Below are 22754 nucleotides of genomic sequence, written 5' to 3' on the forward strand. Positions count from 1 at the left end.
AAAAATATAAAGCATTTCTGATCAACATCACAGTGAATAGCTTACTTTAAAGTCCCAAACAGAAAACCTTGAACTTCATCATTTCCATCATCGTCACCAGCCAAAGGTGCCCTCGAGTCTAAAAAGCAATCATTTGTACAGCGTTGCTTTAATTGCATATGCATTTGAATAGTTAATTTGATAGTTCAGTGAGTCACCTTTAACTTGAGTGTCATCCACAGCTTTGTATTCAGTGCTTTTGATAGCCAGCTCCACACCATACCCAGACAGAAGCATGGGTTTAGGCTGTGATTTCTGTAACAGAGCCACAAAAAGCAAATCAAGTCAGTGGGAATGTGATAATTACCAGTGTTATTTAAAGTTGCACTGCTGTTTTGATGGTACCTGCTTGTCTTCATGGAGATGTTAATGCTTTTCCTTAATCATATTCATCTCGCATTATTCATTATGGGTGTTTCTATTGCTCTGTGAATAGGGGCGACTCTCCACAGATCTGAATAGTAATACAGTGTAGCGCTATAAATTGCTTGTCTCCCTTGTGATCGATAGGTTTAATCTGTGGAACATTCTACGCAAAGCAAAAACATTTCCGTGAAGACGAGCAGGTGGCGGATCTTCTACTAGAAATATTACACAGTGCACCTTTAATCATCTAAAACAAACGAAAATGGTGGTATACAGCAAATGGGCACTCCAAAGACTTTTCAAAGGAACCCTACACCCACTCACATACACTTTCACGTACAGAGACACTAGGGACGAGGCGGGTAAAGTGTTTTGGGATTCAAGAGGCCAACCATCAGATCAGTGGAAGAACACTATCAACTGAGCCACTGCCCCTCCATATTATCATCCTTCCCCAGCCTACATACACAGAGAAAGAACTGCAAGCTAGGAAGCAGATGACTTGCAGCAGTAATCCAAGAAGAGAAAAAACAGAGACACAGCGGAAATTGCAATATCAACAATTGAATAACACTGAAATAAACAACACGAGAAGAATTATACGCAAATATATCAGAATGATCCTATCTCACACTGCTAACAAATTTGCATTCAGATCAATCCTGAAATTGCAGAGCATCTAATTCAGGAGTTTGTCTGTGTAATCCTCCAACTGCCCAGATATGATCCATAGCAAAAGAAAGTCCACCAGCAATCTGACCAGAACTGAAGAAGTCGCTTAGTGTGTTTTTTCTGGTTGGCCGAAGATAAAGCCAATAATACCTACAGATGCAACAGGGTGTGGCAAGTAGAAGTACAAGTAGACAAAAGCTCAATCTGGCCAAAACATTACTTAGAATTATGCTGTGAGGCCAGCAAATTTACTTTTCACTTTTTGGCAAAGGCATTATCTGTCTAGTGCAACTGCATGTGAACAACACAAGCTTGCCATTCAGTAAAATGATGAATTACACTTCAGTACTAGGGTAAAATCCAGGTTTCACAGATGCCAGCTGCACAATTAATAGGTCTGGGACTGCGACTATGGTTTTGTCCCTAAAAGATGACCTTAATGACAAAGTGGCATGGAAAGCTAACCTGAAAACAACCATTTGGACTACAGCCAAGAGCATAGCAGCCCAGCACTATTGAGTACACACAGTTTCTTGTTTGGTGTTCAACTTTATTTTTCTATTCGATTACTAGTTTAACAAAATTGTTTGCCAGCAACATGAAACACACAAGGACTTCTCCACACACTGCAGCAGATTTACTGACATTTAACCTTGGCACTTTTGTTCACCGAGATTCAAAGAAATGCCTGAGCTTTTACTCCCACTCGCTCTGCTTCTTCCAGCACGTGTCTTCAAGAAAAAAGCCTTCAACAAGCATCTATAGCCCAAGCTTTTAGTTGGCCACAAACATTTCAGGAGAATTGCCGGTTTATAGGAAAGGACTTATTGAAAAAGGACTGAGGGGGCAGAAGTATATCAGTTTGGTGAAAGATACATACAGAAAAGGAGTAGCTTGTTTTTGTCATACACCATGTAAATGTAAACGCAATTGAATGTAAATAAACGGAAAACTAGTACTGTCACGATAACAGATTTTGAAGCATGACATATCACTATAGAAATATATTGCAATATACAATCATATTTAAACTACTTTATACCAGTTACACAAAGCAAGATAATACCAGTAAAACCAGTTTTTAAATAGACAGTATCATTAAAAAGCCTGTGCTGCAACAAATAAATGGCAGAATGAAACAATTCAGATCTAATTAGCCATAGAAGTTATTTATTCTAGCCTCTACAGCTCAAATCTTACATTATTACATAAAAACGGCAACCTCCCACCACTATTGCAAAGAAAAAGTGCCCACAATAAATAGGCAGTGTCCACCAGAAATCTGACCAGAACTGAAGAAGCAGCTTGGATCAAAAACATTTGTCCAGTTGACAGAATTGAATTTCTCTTTTGCTATTAATGGAGGTCAGAGCAGTGAATGCTGTCTTTCAAACAGGGGAAGCTCTTAACCTTTTAATATCCTATTATTTAACAGATTGCAAACTGCATTAAAAAAGTGTCCACAATAAATACCAAGTCCCAAAATATATTCTTCCAGCTATCATATATTGAACAATAAGTCAATATAGCAATTATCGTGACAGACTTATGGAAAATAGCTACTTACTTCTATATAATGCCGAAGCACATACAAAAGTGTGCCCTCCTCTGCCTTCTCAGACAACACCTTGTGAAACGATGTAAACTTCTTGGTCCCAATTTCAGCGTACAAGACCACAATAGGCACTTCGGTTTTATTTCCACCAGGGTATATATGATCATCTTTGTATAAGTAAGGTTTTGGCCTGCAAACATGTAAGAATTCAGACAAACTCCAAAACAAAATACAAAATTGGTACTTTGTCATCACATATTTTCTATCAGTAAACTCCATCTATCTCTGCAGTTAAAAGCCCCCCCTTTGTTACCTGCCTGCAGCTGCCTTCAGGAGCTTCTTTATGTCCTTGGGGCTACAGGTGTGCTGGCTATGGACAGACACAAATGCAGTGCAGTCGTCAGGAGGAGGTTCATCACTTGCAATCTGTGAGAAGAAAAAATTATGAACAATTAAACTAAATGAAAACTTGCACATCATTTTTGTTAGTGAGTCACCCCTAACTCTCCCCCCCTCTATGTATTTAATGTATTTACTGTATCATTTTATTTTCCTGGATGGTACATAAAAATTTCACTACACACTGGACTGGCATTTGTGGATGCGGCAAATAAAGAAAACTTAACAATTGTAAAATATGTTAATAGCCATAGTGTTATCTCTTGGCTCTTCAAAGAGTTTTCATGAAAAATTTAAATAGCTTTTAATTTATTACTTAAAATGTCATATAAGATAAAATTATGGTGAAATTGGTATTACATTATATTTGCTTTATTAAAGCAAATTAAGGTGTGGTTATTATAAAGTAGTACCAGATTTGAATACATAGATGAACAAAGTACAATAACCTTGAATTAAATTTAAGTGTTTGAAAACAAAACTTTGATCCCATCAATTTTTGTTTCTTTTTTTTTTACCTAAAAGACCATGATAAAACATGAATGTTTTGACAGTCAGTGATGCTGAATGAAGGAACCCTGATTATCTCAATTATTTTTTCATTACTTCTTTTGAAATCACTTTAATCAAGTTTAATCATCAGCCCAGGGTTTTTCATGTGTGGATCAATTGGACATAATTATCAGTCTACAGTTGATTTGAGAAAAAGTGCTGTTGAGAGAAAATGAGTTATTGATGCGAAATATTACACACAGTTTCATACAACAGTTATCTAACAAGATACTTTTCAGGGCACCATGTAACTTTTACTTCAGAAATATGTGCTTGTGTTTGCTTGTATGAAAGTGATACAGTAATGCTATTTTCAAAAGAAATGGCCATTATTACTCAAAACTTTATTTTTTGCACACACTGGATAATTATGATTTTATATGTTTGCTAATATGACCCAGGCACAGTTCACACGTAGTAAAGTTTAATAACCCTAGTCAACAAACAGAAACTAAACAAGAAGGTGTGTTAGTTTCAGGGTAGTTTCAGTATAGTTAGCGCTTCATTTCAGGCAGATATAAAGCTGTGTCCACCAGAAATCTGACCAGAATTGAAGAAGCAGCTCGAATGAACCATGAAATGTCTTAGACAAAAACATTTGTCCAAACTGACAGAACTGAATTTCTCTTTTGCTATTAATCGAAGTCAGAGCAGTGAATGCTAGTCTTTCAAACAGGGGAAGCTCTTAACATTTTAATATCCTCTTATCAGATTAAATTACATTTGTATAAATATGTCATCTAATTTTAATAGTTTTTTTAACAATGCCGGTTGTTTAATTGCACAATAACATTGCTTTGCAAGTAATAAAGTCAGGAGTAAACTTGTTTTATAAGAATCCTAGATTTCATAATTTTGGGGAAAAATATTAAAATAAAAAATTAATTTAATTTAATTAAATCTTGATTATTGAAAACACAACCCCTCTCTGTGACCATCCCCACTCTTCAGTAACTATCTTTTCAGTGTTTGACTACATACCTGCTGGGATGCGTGGACCGCTGGGGAGTAGGTTCGTAATGACAAAGCAAATTTGAGGAGATTAACTTGGAGGTCCGTGAGGAACTGGCCAGCTTTTTTAACAATCAGATTGAAGTAGGACCGCACAGACTCTACAATTAACAACGTCAATGTGTTAAAGACCATTCAAATACACAAGTTTGGATAGTATAATATTGGTTAACACAGCACAAACTGTTTTTGTAAGTTATGATACAGTCACTACAACAGCTACAAGAAGCAGTTAAATCTTACCTCCTTGCTTGTAAACAGTGAGCTCTTTCACAGTGTCAACAAACTGCCAGAATTTTTCATTTCCATCTTCCCCGACAAATTCACTACACAACAAATAAATGAGACACAGTAAACAACAAGTAGCTTTTGCTGTTAAATGTACATTGTTACTGAATACACTACTACCCCCAAAGACATGCAGCTATCTATAATTACACATGATGAGTCACAACTGCAATCAAGGGAAGTAGCCACAAGGATAATGTACCATTTCTGAAGAAAATCCACAAATGTTTCCACTTTCCTCTAATGCTGTTTATGCATCAAGGCTAAAAAGGTGTTAAAAGATCCCTCTGTTAACCTTTAGTTAATGTAGACTCTAAATATAACTAGCATGGTATTAGGTAATAGCTTTAAAGGGCCAATATTCCGTTATTTTCTGATCAAATAAAACATCCCTGAACTCATGTTTTATTTCATTCACAAATCCTGCATATTTAGGCTAAATTCTTCTTTCAAAGTTCTTCTTTCCAAGTTCTTCTCTCAAACAGAAAACACTCCTTTCCTCCTTGTGATGTCATGTGGTAATAAAAGAAGTGCTCTACTGAACAATAGGTAAAAGGTGTTAACTCGAAAACTACCATAACATGACATCACAAGGTGGAGCAGAGCATTTTGTGCTTTGGAGATGTGGACAAATAAAGGGTTTCTCAACCATGATTGGATGAAACAAAACACAACTCCATGTATGTTTTTTGAGGAGATAACAACATTATAAAATGGCTTAAAGCTCACCAGAATAAATTTTGTGTAACAGGACCTTTAATTGTTATTTTTTTAATGCCTGGTAGCTGTCCTAAATTATTATGATGATGGCTGATTGAAATAGGACACACATCTATTGCGTGACTTAAATTGAGTGGACCCCTTTACCATGTTTCCAATAGAAATGGGGTCATGCTCCACTTGGCTTTGAGACTTGCACTGACGCCTTTGGATGAGGTGGCATGTTGGGGGCTCAGCAGAAGCAGCAGCAGCAGTAACGACACAACACGGTTTCTCATTGTGGCCGTCACGGAGTGGTAATCTGAAACTACACGGTAACAAAGTCAGCAGGGGGGTCAAATCACTGTGCCACGATACGAGACTGCCACGTAGTAAGACGACTCTTAATTGACGCCACTAATATCAGTAGAAGTGTGCAGTATCAAGTCCAAGAGATTAGGAAACGACATTGATAATAGCCCATTATCAAATCCACAAAGCGCAATAACGCACCATTTATGTCGCTTTGGAAAGGCTGGAGGTAGAACGTTTGGGTTGTAGCTGGAGCGTATGGGCTAACGGTGCGCACATTGTACGCGAAAACCCGAAATCTAATATATTATAACATTCATAATTTTTGAGAGTCGTTAATAAGTGTAGCGAAATCTAAAACAAATCGTACCACTACACTGTTACCAGTAATATACGGTCTTACCCCGCTGTGGATGCTGACCGCTCCATACAAAGCGAGGGGCTTCAGATATTTTGGGAAAGAGTTAGCACGCATAGCTCGTCCTGCTAGCAAGTCAGAGTCTGAGATTCTCTATTTCCAATCACAACTTTGTGCTAAAAGCCGCTGATAAATACAGCGTGTCTTTTCGCGATACACGTTGCATTGATGCAATCAAAGCAGTGCGTAATGATGGATAACAAGTGAGAGAGGACGGATTTTAGTCAGGCGCGGCTTTGGACACCTAAGAATCTAGATTTACAGTTTGAACATTTTCCCACTCAACAACCAACAAAAGTTGTGCTTCATCTTTCGTCCATCAGCTCAAGAATAAACACACATAGCCTACATAAAATACTGTAGACTACTGAATAGATTATGCATAGCCCATAGTTTTATTTATTTATAGGCTACAATTTTTTAGTAGTTTTGTCTGTTTCCTTAGACAATATTTATGGAAGAATTAACCAATTAATCAATTTATTCATTCATCCAGTCATTCATTAAGCTGTTTTGTCTTTAGATTTTGTTTTAGTATACCCATAGGGTGGTGTTGATCAAACTTATGAGTTGGTTGATTGATTGAAGAGAAAAATTGTGAAAAAATAAATAAAAATACAGAAAATCATCCATATTTCCAACTAGGCTGATAGGCATATAACCTAAGAGAACCATCTTCTGACTAAATTACAAAACGTTTATCTTATTTGAATGAACGAACAAAATTATAAAACAAAATTATAACTATTTTGTGCGTAATTTACGCACATACTTAGAATCTACTGTGCGTCCCGTCTGGCTGGATTGTGATGGGACAGAGATGATGATTGGGATGTGGAGTTCCCCAGCCCAGCGGCGACGAGAGCACAACGCCTTTGTGAGCTGGATGCTGCTGCCTCTAAAAACGCTCTGCTCCGCGCAGTCTGTCAGATCTGCTTCAGGACGAGGCTAGAGGATGCTGCCCGAGGATCCACGTTTATTGCGATCTTTCTAAAGGAAGGTCTGTCACCAAAACGATCTTTGATGTGATTTAAACTGTGATGTTGTTATCTCCTGTGAAATAATTCGCCGCTTCCCCGTTTTGAACTTGATGCCGGAGCATGGGAGTCGTCAGGACAGATGCTGCGTTCCGCTTTAGAAGTTGGACTGCCAAATCATTCCAGCGAATGCGTCTTGACTTTGGAAAAGCTTTGCAGCACAGTGCAGTTTTTCGGGAAGTAGGTAGATTTGGCGGTGTTTTGTATGATTGTGCGTAATCAACATGTGGCACCTTTTGGGTACGAGGATAACCCACTCCCAAGAAGCATGTGCTAGTTGTTTACAGTAAGGAGATGAAGACAATATCTTGATATAATGGATGAGAGATCCAGTAAGCTCATCTTGGTCCCCATTTTAGCCGTTCTTTTTGTTATGATAGGCTATCAATATATATGCCCCACTGGCAGCAATTCATGCCATTTCAAGACTGGGGAGAAATTACGAGGGGTGAGCCTCCTTTCCAGCGCCTACGAAGATGATGATTTTTACCGGGATCAAGACCTGGAGGAAGACAGCCCTCCTAAAGCTCCCTCTAAGTTTAACTTCACTGAAAGAGACTTGGACAGACATGTGGAGTTCAACATCAAAGGGGACGATGTGATTGTGTTTTTGCACATCCAGAAGGAGGAACCACTTTCGGAAGGCATTTGGTGAGGAATATCCGTTTGGAGCAACCGTGTGACTGTAAACCCGGGCAAAAGAAGTGCACCTGCCACCGGCCAGGGAAGGAGGAGTCGTGGCTCTTCTCGCGCTTCTCTACGGGCTGGAGCTGCGGCTTGCATGCGGATTGGACCGAGCTGACGAACTGTGTACCTGTCATTATGGATAAGAAGGAAGCCCAGAGGAATAAAAGGTACAGTAGTAGAACACGCTCTCCAGTCCTGCTTGCATGCTGAGCTTAATAAAGTGCTTAGTGTGTCCAAACCATTATGTCAGTAGGAGTAAAAATGCAGGACCTTTCTACAGTTCAACTACACTGTATTCTATTTTAAAATTACTGCATAATGTTACAATAAGTATCTGACAGTCATACTACCTTTCAATAGCCTATAGAGGGTTGTGGGTTTAATGCCCTAGCCAAATATGATCTCTCTTACAATTAAAAGCCCCAAGGCAAGGTTTATCTCCTGTTATCCTATTCTTTCCACAATCCATAAATCCATAAATCCATTGGTGTCTCTAAACTCACTACTCCATTTGAATAAATGTGATTTTTTACTGCATGTCTGGGTTAGCCATGCACATGAATATGAACCTGCACACTCACATTAAGACCCAATAATGATAAATAATCACTTTTCATTACTTTTCTGCCACATCTTTTCATCATAAGTATTAGACTCAATGTGTGAATTTATGCTTTTCTGTCTGCATTGCAATCTAACCAGGCTTTGACCACAGTCTATCACCCCACCCAAGGCCCATAGTTGATGCGATATGGAGTAGTTCACCCACAATCCCTAATGGAATGGAAATTAATCAAGATGAATAGCCTGATATGGGTAATTATAATATCAGGAACAATATGCATCCACTGACATTAGCTCTGCCCCAGTGTTGGATGCCAGTATTTTGACAGCCCTCCCTGACAGCCGTATTCCAGCTCGGTTAATGTTGTGTGATCTTGTCCTTCCCCGTGTGCCACTGCCACTGCTGTGTTGGTGAACCGCCTGTCCGAATATTTTAGCACCCTGTTGTGATTTTATTTGTCACCAGATCAAAGCTCCATTTGTACCTGCTAAAAAACGGAATACGATTAAGCGCACGCACACACACCCTGAATGATTTGAAAGGCCACTGATTCCTTTTCATCTCGGTACGGCTGAGGTGTATCTGTCTCTATCAAACGGGAGAGCGCTGGGTGACCCTGCTATACCTGTGTTAGTTCACCTGCAAGTCCAATTGCTGCTATAGCCCAGGCTTACAGAGTCCTTTGAAATGTTTGTTTATTTCAAGTCAGGATTTACACATTGCAAGGTGTAGATGTGCAAGAAAACTGATTTTTGCTCAGAGCTTTTGATGTTCAAGGCTGAATGCATGAAAAGGGCCTACATTTTGTATAATTTTTGTATGATTATACCATTATATATCACAGCTTACCATGATCAGTGGGTTAAGGTGATCCTGAAGTAAGAGTTTGCTTGTTAGTTACTCTTTTGCAACTACATTTTAAGATTTCAAAGATTTATATAACTGAGAAAATTCTTTCACTTCCATAAGTTTAGAATAAGTCAGAGCTATTTTTGTTATCTAATGCCCCTTGAAGTAACATTTTGCTTGTTAGTTACTCTTTTGTAACTAAATAAATTCTTAGATTTTTTAAGATTTCCATAACTCCATAAATGAGAAATGAATAAGATATACGACAGGACATGGCACACTCAAGTTGTTTCCTTAATTCTTTCACTTTCATAAGTCTTGAGTCATAAGTCTCTCCTTGCGTTTTGTGCAAGTTACAGCAATTTTTGTAATCTAATGTCCCATCTGCATCTCAACTGAACTTAAATCACAATTTTCACATAACCACTGTCCACTTCTCTGTCCATTCAAGTATTAAAAACTCAATTAACGTAATACGCAAACGTTGTTAGAAGCACCGAATAGAAAATGCTGCGACTAGACACTTTTAAGTCCATACTGGAAGATTGCAAAAGCACCTCTCCTTTTTTCCTCCTAAACATAATCATGCAGTGAAGTAAAAAGAACATGAGTACACATTATATTTGTGCTGTGCCAAGTGTTTCCTTTCCTTCACTGTGGGCGAGGAAGAGTGGCCAGTACGCGACAGCTCTTCATTTCACAGCTGTACCATCCTCTGTGCACTTACGGCTCTCATCCCCTGTTCTTTGGCTATTCTCAGATGAGTCTCCCAGTGCCGAGGCCCGACTTGGCACACACTGAATGTTAGACCACCTCACTAAACAGCCACCGAGCAAGGCGCTTTTACTGCCGGGTGACTAATGGCGTTATGCAAATTTTATCTCCATATCCATTTTGTGTATGAGCTGTACCTTAATTAAATATAGAGACAAGTATAGGGAGTCTAGCGTGGTGAAATAAGTTGTTTTGATGTAAAGGAATTGGATGCATTCAAGATGAAATACATGGGTTGTAGTGGGGGTAAAGGCAATTTTGGATGCTTTAATTCTCAAGTTTTATATTTTATTAAAAGTAAGGTTATGTTTTTGTTGCTGTGGGAATCATAGACTGAATTGGACGAAGTGAGTGTGACGTCACCCATAGCGTTCATCTCCAGTCAAATAAAGCTCATGAGGCTAGCAGTTATAGGAGTGGATTTGGAGCTCCATATTTAGGAATAGGAATTCATTTAGGGACAAAATAGCGAAATAAAAATACTAGTATTATGTAGAGCGGGTTAATACGAATACAGCATTTACAGACAGAGGGGTGACAATTTTTTTATGTAAAGTCAATTGGAATGGAGGAGGCAGAAGTGCCCCTATAGTCTCTGTTTGGAATACACTTTCTGGGTAAAAAAGATAGCTACTGTAAATCCTATATACATTTTAGCATTAGACAGTATTTCTAAAAAAGTATTTCTTTGTTAATTGCAGATTAAGTAGCTGTCTGTCATAGTGATGGAAGGCAAGTAGCTGGAAGTTGTAGGTGTTTAGAACACATTTAATAGTGATGACATTTGCTAATTAATCTTGATATCCACTTAATCAAATATGCCAGAGTCAAATCTAGTGTTTTCAATCAATATAAAGGCTGAAGAAACAAATGCACGAAGTTTCCATTTCCACCTCAGGGCGCTGCTATGAGGAATACTGATGCTCCGTCAGTGCCAGTATCAGATGGCACAGGCTTGTTTTGCGGCTGGGTGCTTCTCAGATTGAACGCCTGTCTCTCTGTGGTTGCCGTGGTTCCCCTCGCCGGTCTGGGACATTAGGATTGGGGTGGGGCAGCTTTGGCCTGTCACGATAGCAAATTTTGAAGCACGGTATTTTGTTACAGAGTTATACCGCGATAAATGATAATACTGAAAATACTTTATGCCACTGATACAATAAAAAAAACAGGATAATTCCAGTAAACCATTTTTATTAATTTATATTGCATGAAGTTGACTCTTGTGAGCTTTAAGCCAAGTTAGAATATTGTTACCTCATCAAAAAACATACCTAGAGTCGTGTTTTGTTTCATTCACACATGCCTGAGTAAATCTTTATTATTAGTCTGTCTACAGGGCCCAAGCTCAAAATGCTGTGTTCCACCTTGTGATGTCATGAAGCTGGGGTTTTCAAGTTAACAGCTCCTTTTACCTTTTGGTTAGTAGAGATTGGCAATTCCAGGTATGAAATTATCCAAATTATTTTAATTAATGTGTATGAAGTTTAAAAACACAATGGAGCTCTTTCTGTATTACCACATGACATCACAAGGTGAAACTGTGTGTTTTCTGTTTGAGAGAAGAACTCAGCCGAAATATGCAGGGTTTTTGTTAAACATGTTTGAATAAAACAACTGTTTGTGATGATACAACATTAACATAAATCAGAAAATAGTGTGATATGAGCCCTTTAAAAATGTCATAGGGTAAACCATATAAAACAGAGAGAGAAACGTGTGAATAAAACAAAACACAACTCCAGGTGTGTTTGTGATGAAACATTATAACGTAGATCAGAAAATAGTGTAATACAGGCCCTGTAAAAAGTCTGAGCTACAACATATAAATAGCAGAAAACCTCCCCGCTGTTGCAACAAAAATATGCATACGATATATACTGAGCCCCAAAATATCTTGTTCCAGCTTTCATATATTGAACGATACATCAATACAGTAATTATAGTGGCAGGGCAGCTGTAGAACATCTGCGTGGCTCTGTTTGGCCTTTTCAGCAGAAGTCAAAGCAAGAGCCACCCTCACCCCCTGCCCCGCTGCCCCCCTGCCCCTTCAAAGGTCAGATATGTCATAGTGGTGTGGATCCTCTAGAGGCATCTGTCATTCAGGGAGAAGTGGAGCCAGCACAAACACTTTTCTTTGGAGGCTTTTTTTGATGGAGAAAGTCCAGTAAGCGCTGGGCTTTCAAGTCCTGGTGCTAGTACTTCGCCTGTTGAATTGAAATGTCCTGCTGTGCTGAGAAAGCAGGGCTGAACACAAGAGAGCTGCCAAGGTAAATTTAAGTTGCAGAAAGGGGCTGTTTAAAAGACACAGATTTATAGATCATTGTATTGTGAGGAGGTTCATTTTATCATATGCTCTTTGTAAGGCTGTCATGCTTTTTCTGCGTGTCCCAGTCACTAAATGTCCCCAACACAAGCAAACCACTAATGGTCACTTATACACTTTGTTGGCATATTTTGATAATCATAACTGTCATCTGGAGTATACAGACTCTAAAAGACAAGACTGTGGTATTATTAAATCAAAATATCAAAATGGAATAAAAATTTAAATTTACACTTTAATAATAATACACTTTATTCTTAAATATTCTCAAGTTCAGTCACAATATTTTAACATGTTAAAATTTAAAGTTACAGTAAAAGCAATCATTTGAAAAATAAGCACTGATTAATTAACTACAAAGTAGTGGTAGAACCAGGTAGAACCAACAATCCTATAACATTATAGCTGGGGCTAAATTAGAATAAGTGTTATAGTTGACTATTAAAATCCTTGTAATTGTTTGATAATTCTAGTCAACTGGACTATAAAGACTCTAAAATATATTCCACAAAATATTTTAAAGACAAGTCAAAAAGATGAAATGTCAAAAAGAAATAAAAGAACAATTTCTGATTTTCATCAATAATTCACTTTGCTCAAAAATATTTTCTAAACAGGAGCCCTCAGTCACCACATTTCAACCTTTATTTGACCAAAATGTATTTAAAACATCTCAGTATACCAAAAAAATTATTGTTTGACTTGTCGACTAATCAAAAAATAACTGCTGACTAGTCGATTACTAAGATAATCATGAGTTGCAGCTCATATGTCACACAGCTTTGCGTTTCATCAAACATAATAAAACACACTGAAGTGGAACATGCGTATTGACATGAGCATTTTACAGTACCTCATGTACAGGGCAGTACCAGAGGAATATTTGTTCACCAAAGTAAAGTCATTGGGCTCAGTCTTTGTAACATTTTCTCATCAGTTTTCATTCCGAGGCTGGCATGACATCTATCACCCAACAACAAAGCTTTATTGTTATGGCTGCGGGTCTCGAGAGAACAAATATGATTAAAAAACGCATTGAAGTCCTGACACTGGCGCATATGTTTTCTTTCAGCGCTGTTACACTTCCACCTACTCCAAGTTATATTATTTTTATGTGTGTACGACGCTGTTTGAAGATGTCTTTTGATAAAATACACTCGCAAGGCTGATTCAGTTGTTGGGATTCTCACGATTGTGGCTTGTTCCATTAAATTTTGAATGCAGAAGCCACTGATTACTGTAAGAGCTTCATTTATTTATATGTTTCATCTTCAGCTATCCACATGTCATCTACAAGTGTATTCAAATGTATAATAGATAACTGGAGATGTGCCAGACCCCCACAAAGGCAGTGGTCTTGTCTCGCAATAGTGAAGAAACAGTATGATCAGATATTATCGCCCACTCATAGATTTTCACAGTGTCTCAGGAACTAAAACTAAAATCAGGAATGTTAATAAGGTCAAGATTCAGTTCTTTATCATTTTTTATTTTTATTTTTTTGAGAGGTTTACAGCCAATCCTGTTACTGAGTATGTGACAATTTTTGTTTTATTTTATCTTTATTTCTTCAGTATTTTACCAGATAAGTCAACTGAGAACACCTTCTCATTTACAATGACAATAAAACAGATAAAATAAAAGCACTAACAGAATACACTTACACATCAATCATAACATGAAACAGTGAATAGAGACATAAGACAGTGAAACAATTGCAGATTAAAGATATAAAAGTGCTAAAACATGTGCAATTATACTCTGGATGGAGTTTTTAACATGTGCATAGTTTGTGTTCTGTAAATTTAAAATAATTACTTTTATGAGCCTCAAGTCATGTTACCTTCTCAAAAACATACCTGGAGTTGTGTTTTGTTTCATTCACATATGTCTAAGTAACTCTTTATTGTGTCTCTTTACACCATCAAAGCTCAAAATGCTCTGTTCCAGCTTATGATGCCACTTTTGTTTAGTAGAGACAATTAAAATGATTCAAATGATTCTAATAAAGGTGTATGGAATTTAAAAACACAGTGGAGCACTTCCTCTAATACCACACAACATCACAAGGTATGGAGGATTTGTGTGTTAAAACTCCAGGTATGTTTTTGATGGGAAAACAACATTATAACATAGATCAGAAAATAGTGCAACATGGACCCTTTAAAATTGAAAGCTATTTATATTTGTTTTTGTGAGACAGAATAAAATCAAAAAAGGAAGTTGTGATTGATCAATATAATGGATTGCCCAGCTCTGATAAGATATTTCTGGTATTCAACCTCTGGCCTGTAGTATAAAGATTGAATCTAGTACATAGTTTCACTTTTTTCCCACAGAGGAACTGAGTGTTTTTTGCCTTTTAATTCATGCTGTTTATAATGCATATTTCATCCTTATACACACATGAAACCCAACAGTATCTTTAAACATGCTCTCCTTTTACCACTGGGAGTAAAAAGCAGTCAGACATGGTGTAAGCGTCTTTTTCTGGACACCACTGACTTTCTCCTCCTTTTTCATGTCAGTTCTTCCCCTTTTAAGTGCAGCCTCATGCTAATTTTATGCATATGCTGATGTCGCACTTTTTATCAATTATAAAATCTTCATTAGCCTGGCTCTTGTCGCTAATGCATTATGGATGTGCAGCTCCCAAGTACAAAGAGACCAAAGCTGGAAAACAGCAGAATAGAGCCACCACGGATTCCCAATGTCTTCTTATGAGGGGAAAACAGATGAATGACAAAAGACGTGTTTACTGGGATTTGGGGCATTAACAATTAAATAACATTTCCAGTTCTGAGAATAAGTGTGACTTTGAAGAATGCGTTGAAAGGCGTGTCTCTAGATTAAATATTAACTTCTGGATAGGTGAACTCCCAAGTGTGTCTGTTTACATCTGGTAATTGTGACATTAAGAAACATAATACTTAATTCAATGCAAATGAGCTGGCAGCAGTGTGCTTTCACCCAAGTTGTTTTGTTTGTTGATTTGTCTATTACCAAGTTCTGTTGCTGCTGTAGGACTATATAGACATTTAACATGCACCCAAAGGACACGCTCTAATCCCTGGCTGAATAACACTCCATGTCCTATTTTATTCATTATAAATGATGCAGAGAGGGGTGCAATTACTGCACGCGTGTAACGGCCTGAGCTCTGATCACTGAAGCATGTGTCTGTTACACTACCTGACCCACACACTCGTGGTCTACCACGATCCTCGTGAATGTTCACAATGACCTAAATGAAGCTCAGATTATGAAGGCTGGCTCAATGTAACCTTAATATTTTCTAAGTTAAAACAATTCTGACAGAAAATGAAATGATTGCATGGGACACCACGTTTGAATTGAACACAGTACTTGAAGGTTGTGGGGGATTAAATTCTTCTATATCTTTAATCTCCTTCTACAGAGTGGAGTCTGTATATACAGCTTCTTCCAAAGAATTTAGAGGTGACTCATATTTAAAGCTGTGATATGAAACATTTCTGATGAAGGGTCCCAAACCTGATTGTCTCCAGTGTTCCAAAGTATAGTATTAAACTTACCTTTCACCATATAGGGACAAGCATGTGATGCCATTAGGCCAAGCTATGGGTCAGGTCTGTGGAGAGTGGAGACTGGACTCCATTGCTAGTTTTTATGTTTGTTTTTTTGTTTGTTTGTTTGTTTTGTTTTGTTTTTTTATGCAAGATAGATGCCATACTGTGAAACATTCCCAGCAAAGCAATACCATCTCCAAGAAGACAAGCAATCTGTGTGCCCCCTACTATAAAAGTTACAGAGTACACCTTTAACTGCATGAGGGTGAATGGTTAGTTAATGTCAAACCAGAGTTTAACTGGGGTCCACAATCCATGTGGAAATATAACTGCAACCATTTTTACCATTGTTTCCCAAAGACTGGGTCGCAACCTTCACGTGGGTCACAAGAAATTTTTTTGAGGTCGCATTGTCATGATCTGCATATAGGTCTACAATATATAGTTCTACAGACTATTTTCTTCCAATATTGCTGGTTCAATTGAAGGTTTGAAAAAAAAAAAACAAGAAATGGGCTGCATTTAATGTCCAAATAGGCAATTTATGGATCCCTTTTATTACTGGTTCAGTTACTGTTTTTCATTGTTTAAAAGGTAAGTAATACTAATTGTTCAGAGAAACACTCCTCATTAATGTTCAGTAATGGTCAAATCCACCTTTATTTTGTGATTTACAAATAATGTCTATTGACTTGGGTCGTGAACACTTGTGATTTTTAAAATATGGGTCCCCATAAAAAAAAGTTTGGGAAACACTGGTTTATATCGTGGACCACGTCTGGATGAATAAGGGATTACACCGACTTTTACTCCTCATTCTATACACCAAGCCTTCAGTAACATTGCCCCTCCCAATACCAACCCAGCACCTCAGATCTTCTTTTTTTGTGATCATTTTTTTTATACATGGGGGAGTGCAAATACATCTGACAGAAATAAGGGGTACAGAAAAGATAAGAGCGAATCAAAAAGAAGAAAGAAAACAACAGCAATAAAACATAGATCCTCTAACCTCATTTCCTTTAAACTATCAGACCTTTGGAGACCACGTCTTGTCACTGCTGTTCCAAACTACCTCCCACTAAAGATCACATTATTTTAGTTGATCCAACTTTAGTTTTTACACTGGTAGCAGAATTATCGCTTTGTTGAGTCTGTAGGGCGTCCAGCTTAAACTGCGTAGTGGTTGGAGCCTCACTTCCCTTGGCATCTGTAATATCCAAAAGCTTATTCAACCCTAGAGTATATGTCGTGAATTTATTTCCATCCACTGGGGGTAAGTTTAATTCCCCTTTAAAGAAGATTCTTGGAGCATACAGTACAAACCAGCAGACCAGAGGCTCCCAATGGCCATGTTCAGTGTTAAGTATCAGATTTACAGCATGGGTCAATGATTGGATGTATAGTACCATCTCATCAGTGGAGTAGAGCAAGTGCCCTTTCTAAACCTACAACTCAGGGCACCCCAATTGCTTTTCATGTGTCATTAATTTACGTCTTCATGTCTGGGAAGCTCGAGCAGTATTCCAGTTGGTTTGATAATGAAGTGTTACCTTTTGAGGAGGGAGCAGTGGCATATGTCAAACTCTCATTCACCAACATGACAAAGAAGATTAGAATTACCTCTCAAAAAGTGCTTTAATGTGATATTAGAATAAGGAAAGTGTCAATTGTATGTTTTTACAATGTAGCTGCGTTATATCGTTGGAAGAACATGCCAATTGAAGGTGCCCTCACAGCGAAGAAGTACTTATTCAACTATGCCGTTTCACAATCAGCTCTATAAATCATTTCATCTAGTGTAAAATATTTGGACTGACATTGCAGAGGAAAGGAGTGTTAACTTAATGGCCTGCAAAATGTGTGAAAATCTTACGAAACTATAAAATGATTGATTGCCTGGAGAATGGGAGAATCAGCGGTGAAATTAAGCCGTACAAACTCGCCTATGCATCAACAGTGCTCCTCTGAAAGTGACAGTGGCAGGTGAGATGTGTACAATAAATGGAGTTTTTCTTTCTGCTTAAAACAGTAAATGTGTTTGAAGATTGAAGACACACAGAGCAGTGAATGAAGGGCAATCTAATGGCTATTATTGATTGCTTACTGTATAAAACAGCAGTGGCATTTGCATTTAATAGTTACCGTAATAAAAGATTTTTGGGAAACAGTAAACAAGAATAACAGAAACTACCAATACTTTAAAGTTTTATTCACACATGTTTAACGCACAAACCTTGCATATTTAGGCTTTCTTTTCTCAAACGGAAATATGGTAATACAATAAGTGCTCCACTGTGTTTTTAAGATCTATACACCTTCACTAGAGTCATTTTGATTATTTCAAATCTGGAATTGCCAATCTCCACTGAACTAAAGGTAAAAAGTTTCTGTTACCTTGAAAACTACCACTGCAAGGCAAGGCAAGTTGGTAGGGGTGTAACGATATTCAAGTCTCACGATACGAGATTGTCACGGTATGAACCTCACGGTATGATATTTATTGCGATATTGTGGGAAAGCTCATGATAAGGATGATAGGCTCTCGATTAGGGATGCAACAATATCCAAATCTCTCAGTACGATATATTCACGATTATCACGGTATGATATTATTGCAGTATTTTCTGGAGGCTTACAAAACTGTTAATATGCCACTTTTTTCCTTTTAAAATGCCTTGACAAGATTTAACCCAAACAACTAAGACTTAAAAGTGCTTAGAACTGTTATTTCTTCATATAGTCTGCATTGAAATGGAGCAAAGGATCATGGTCTGTGTAGTTCCCTCTGTTTTTTTAGCTACTGCTGCACCATAACTCTTAATTTAAGCAAAGAAACTTGTAATTCTATATATTGTGAGGGTCCACAATATTATTGTGAAAAATTTGACGATATGATATCATGATATTTTGGTTATTGTTACATCCCTACAAGCTGGAACAGAGTATTTTGAGCTTTGATGATGTAGACAGACTAATGATAAAGGGTTACTCAGATGTGTGAATGAAACAAAACACAACTCCAAGTTTGTTTGCTTTTGAGGAAATAACTGTCACGTTTAGAGCAGAAGTAGGATCCAAAATGAAAAAAGGAATTCCAAAGTTGTTAAATAAAACAAAGAATGACCAAACACAAAAATCCAAACAGACGTGAAACTGATAATGACAAATGAATCAACAAAGGGCAGAGAAGAACACAGGGCATATATGCACATAAATGAATGAGACACAGGTGAGACACATTAAGGCGGGGCAAACAATCAATACAACAGGAAGTAAAACTCAAAATACACACATGGTTAGAGAAATACAAAATAAAACATGTCAAGAATAATAAAATAATTCTATGAAAAAAACACCATGACAGTAACAACATTATAACATGGCTTAAAGCTCACACGAGTCAATTTTGGGCAATAGTGGACCTTTAAATATTGTACTCTGTGTTGTAATTTCTTGCTTCTCAGATCAGTAGACTAAATGCAGACAAAAAAAATCACTTCTGAATGTCAGTCAAATATCTCAGTTGTATATATTATTTTCACTTTCTGGGTTACATCTGCCGATCTTTGACCCGCTGATCTCTAATCTACAAATATCCATCTCTCTGCTGACCTCATGTGGTTGAGGTTACAGCTCTCAGGTTGGTTTAGACACAATTTTAGACACAAACTAATGAAAAATACCCAATTTCCTGGAGCCATTACTGACATTTTTATCTGGTTTAATAAAAGCCTAACCACCATTATTAAATTATTTCAACCTTTATTTGTTTACTTAAGTGCGCATCATTGCCATTTCTGATAATACGTTTGGACAGAACATTAACTTCTTATGTCATGAATTATCATCATCCTTGGATAAGTAGGCCGTCACAAACAGATGTGGGCTCTCTCCCATTGTTCTGAGCTTAATGCAATAACAATCTTTATAGGTCATTGCATCATTAGCCAGTTGGAGAATGAAAACCTGTGCATGTGCTTGACTTGCTGTAGATTTTTGTCATTGGCCATTAAACTCAAAACTCTGTGGTGGTATGGTCAGGGTTAGAGTCTTTGTGTAGAAGCCACTTTGGGTAATGAAAGCTGTGCTGTGCCATGCTGCTCCTCTGATGCTGCTGTCAGAGACTTGCTGCTCCGGCAAATCTGAATCTGCTCCAGTCTGAATCAGCACTTATGGTGTGATTAAAGTGCACCGTTTGGTCATGTGGTGAACCAGACGGATCCAGTTACAGTGGAAGTGCTGGTGGATCTGGTTAAATGTTTTGTGTGTGCTTCTGTCTGTTCTTATTCTTTTTCTATTGTGAATTGTGAGCATGTATTTTGTGACATGAATAGTGTGGCTATATAACTTTAGTAAATCTGTCTTTATGTTCAATCATACCATGAAAATAGCTCCATAAAACAGTGTGCACTTACTAAGAGAATATAAGACAGCGAAGGGCTTGCCTATATAGAGCGAATTTAAGGTCCTGCTGGTATTTCATTTGTGGTTATACTTGGCCATTGAGACCAAACCAGACCATAGACCGTATGTATGAATGGACATAGCTAACACTCTAGACACCACGTGCCAAACAGGAAGTTCTCTGGGAGGCTCTTCCAACTTCTTCTGACTCTGGCTCCAATTGACTTACATTAGGATCTTGTCACCCCTTTCTCTGTAACTGCTGCAGTGAGCCTTGTCATTTTGGTCTTAAAATGGTCGTATTAACCTGCTCTACATGATGCAAAAAAAAAAAAAAAATCCTATTCATAACATAGAACCTGGCTCCAGATTCGCTCTTGTAACTGTTAGTGTCGCGAGCCTCATTTGAGTGGAGCTGAACGCTATGGGTGATGTCACACTCACCTTTTATATAGTCTATGAACCAGACCAAGTTACAGGTCAGATCTGCGGAGAGGCAGTCCCAGTCATAGTCAGAATGCCTGTTTTCAAGGTATTTTTGAGTTATAGAACCACCTGTAATTGTGGAGCTGTTTAATGTCATACTGTGGAACATTCCAGGCAAAGCAATGACATTTCCATAGAAACGAGAAGCTGATGGACCCCCCACCAAAAAGAAACATAGTGCGCCTTTAATATAGATGATAATATTGTGACACTAGCATTGAATTAATTAATTATGAATCCAAAGACGTATTGAATATTTTGAGTCTTTCTATTTATAATGTACAGTTATTAAACATATATAATTTAATTCAATGTACATTTTTGTTCATTCAAATATGTTTCACATTTCACGCATCAATTGTACTAAGACATCCAGGCTTTGTCTAAAACCTCTGCTCTTAATAGGACTTTGATCCCTAGTGTGATGTGGGGAGCCTGGATTCCTACATCTAAGTCAGCTTTTGATTAGTGCAAAAATCAGTCCCTGGACTGGGCAGTGGTAGAAGCAGACGCCTTGTAGTGATCTAGTTAAAATAGTCCTCAGAATGGTGAAAATGAGCCAGCCGTGGCCATGTATTAATGTCCCCACCAGGACGCTCGGTGGCTGCACTACTATCAGAGGGGCAATTAGCCCTGGCTCTGTTTTGCCTCTAATTGCGAAAAGAGCATTCTACTTCTCTCTCCATAGACACTCTATAAAAAGTAATTGGGTAAAAAGTTTTTCTTACCATAAATTCTTTAGTGTTGGCTGTTTGCAGAGAGGGCTTAATCAGCATGTTCATGAATAGAGCTTTGAAGAGGCTGCTTATTGGGTATACAGCAGCACAGATGTTTCAGTTGATAGAGACCAAAACTCCACAACAGATTTAAAAAGTGGAAAGTGCTCTCTTCATTCCTGAAACCAATATCATATACTGTTAGAATCTGTTTATTCATATAAAACCAAAAATAAGAAAATGAAACAAACATCTGTTTTCTTCATTATTTGTCTCCAAAACCAAAATGAAAAAAAACAGATAGTGATTAATTTTTTTCAGTTTTCGATTTTGTATTTAAATGAATAATGGAAAAAACGGATAATGACTGTTTTCCGTTTTCATGACTTAAACTACCATGCCGGATTTTTGGGCCGCATACGGACTGACCCAGGACTAAAACCACATATTTTAAAACACTAACCGGTGTTTTACTGGCATTATCCTGCTTTGTGTCTATGTTAGAATTTAGTTTCCTCATCATAAACATACCTGCAGTTGTGTTTTGGTTTTTTTTTCATTCACACATCTTTAACACACAAATCATGCATATTGTTTAAATATGCAGAAAACACTCCACCTTGTGATGTCACGTGGTCACTGTGTTTTAAAACTCCATGCACCTCTAGAATCATTTGGATTATTTCAGCCCTGGAATTGCCCATTACTGAACTAAAGGCTAAAGATACAGTAGCTCTTAACTTTAAACCTACCGCTTCATGACATCACAAGGTGTACCAGAGCATTTGGAGTTTTGGAGATGTAGACAGACTAATAATGCTGGATTACAACATGTGTGAATGGAACAAAACTCAACTCCAAGTATGTTTTTGAGGAGGTAGCAGGATTGTAACATGTCTTAAAGCTCACAAGAGTCAGGTTTGCGTAATATAGGACCTTTAATGTTAAGTCAGATGTTATCATTATTATTTCTATGTTTAGTCCAATAGTCCATCTTAGTGCAGCTGGTTGCCTGTCTAAAACAAGCATAGGTGTTACATGATGATCAATA

The 22754-nt window shown here is 37.7% G+C and overlaps 2 protein-coding genes across 3 annotated transcripts in view; one reads left to right on the top strand and one right to left on the bottom strand.

Annotated features, from left to right (window-relative positions):
• uggt2 (UDP-glucose glycoprotein glucosyltransferase 2) overlaps nucleotides 1-6469 on the bottom strand; it is a 29155-nt gene extending 22686 nt beyond the window's left edge. The window contains exons 1-8 of one of the 2 annotated variants that reach the window (XM_055157236.1): nucleotides 6297-6469; nucleotides 5750-5909; nucleotides 4838-4920; nucleotides 4565-4695; nucleotides 2946-3058; nucleotides 2645-2822; nucleotides 198-294; nucleotides 46-118 (exon numbers count right to left, since the gene is read on the bottom strand). In XM_055157236.1, coding sequence (XP_055013211.1) covers nucleotides 46-118; nucleotides 198-294; nucleotides 2645-2822; nucleotides 2946-3058; nucleotides 4565-4695; nucleotides 4838-4920; nucleotides 5750-5880 — 806 coding nt within the window. In that variant the 5' untranslated portion in view covers nucleotides 5881-5909; nucleotides 6297-6469. The other variant, XM_020939140.2, reaches the window with a different exon arrangement.
• Nucleotides 6470-7664: 1195 nt separating this feature from the next.
• Nucleotides 7665-22754, top strand: part of hs6st3b (heparan sulfate 6-O-sulfotransferase 3b) — an 85288-nt gene continuing 70198 nt past the window's right edge. Inside the window, 2 exon segments of the mRNA XM_020939216.2 lie at nucleotides 7665-7968; nucleotides 7971-8202. Of these exon segments, the coding sequence (XP_020794875.2) occupies nucleotides 7665-7968; nucleotides 7971-8202 (536 nt within the window).

This window comes from Boleophthalmus pectinirostris, unplaced genomic scaffold (assembly GCF_026225935.1).
Source record: "Boleophthalmus pectinirostris isolate CB_2022bp ecotype Guang Dong unplaced genomic scaffold, ASM2622593v1 HiC_scaffold_1, whole genome shotgun sequence".
In the NCBI taxonomy this organism is placed as follows: Eukaryota; Metazoa; Chordata; class Actinopteri; order Gobiiformes; family Gobiidae; genus Boleophthalmus; species Boleophthalmus pectinirostris.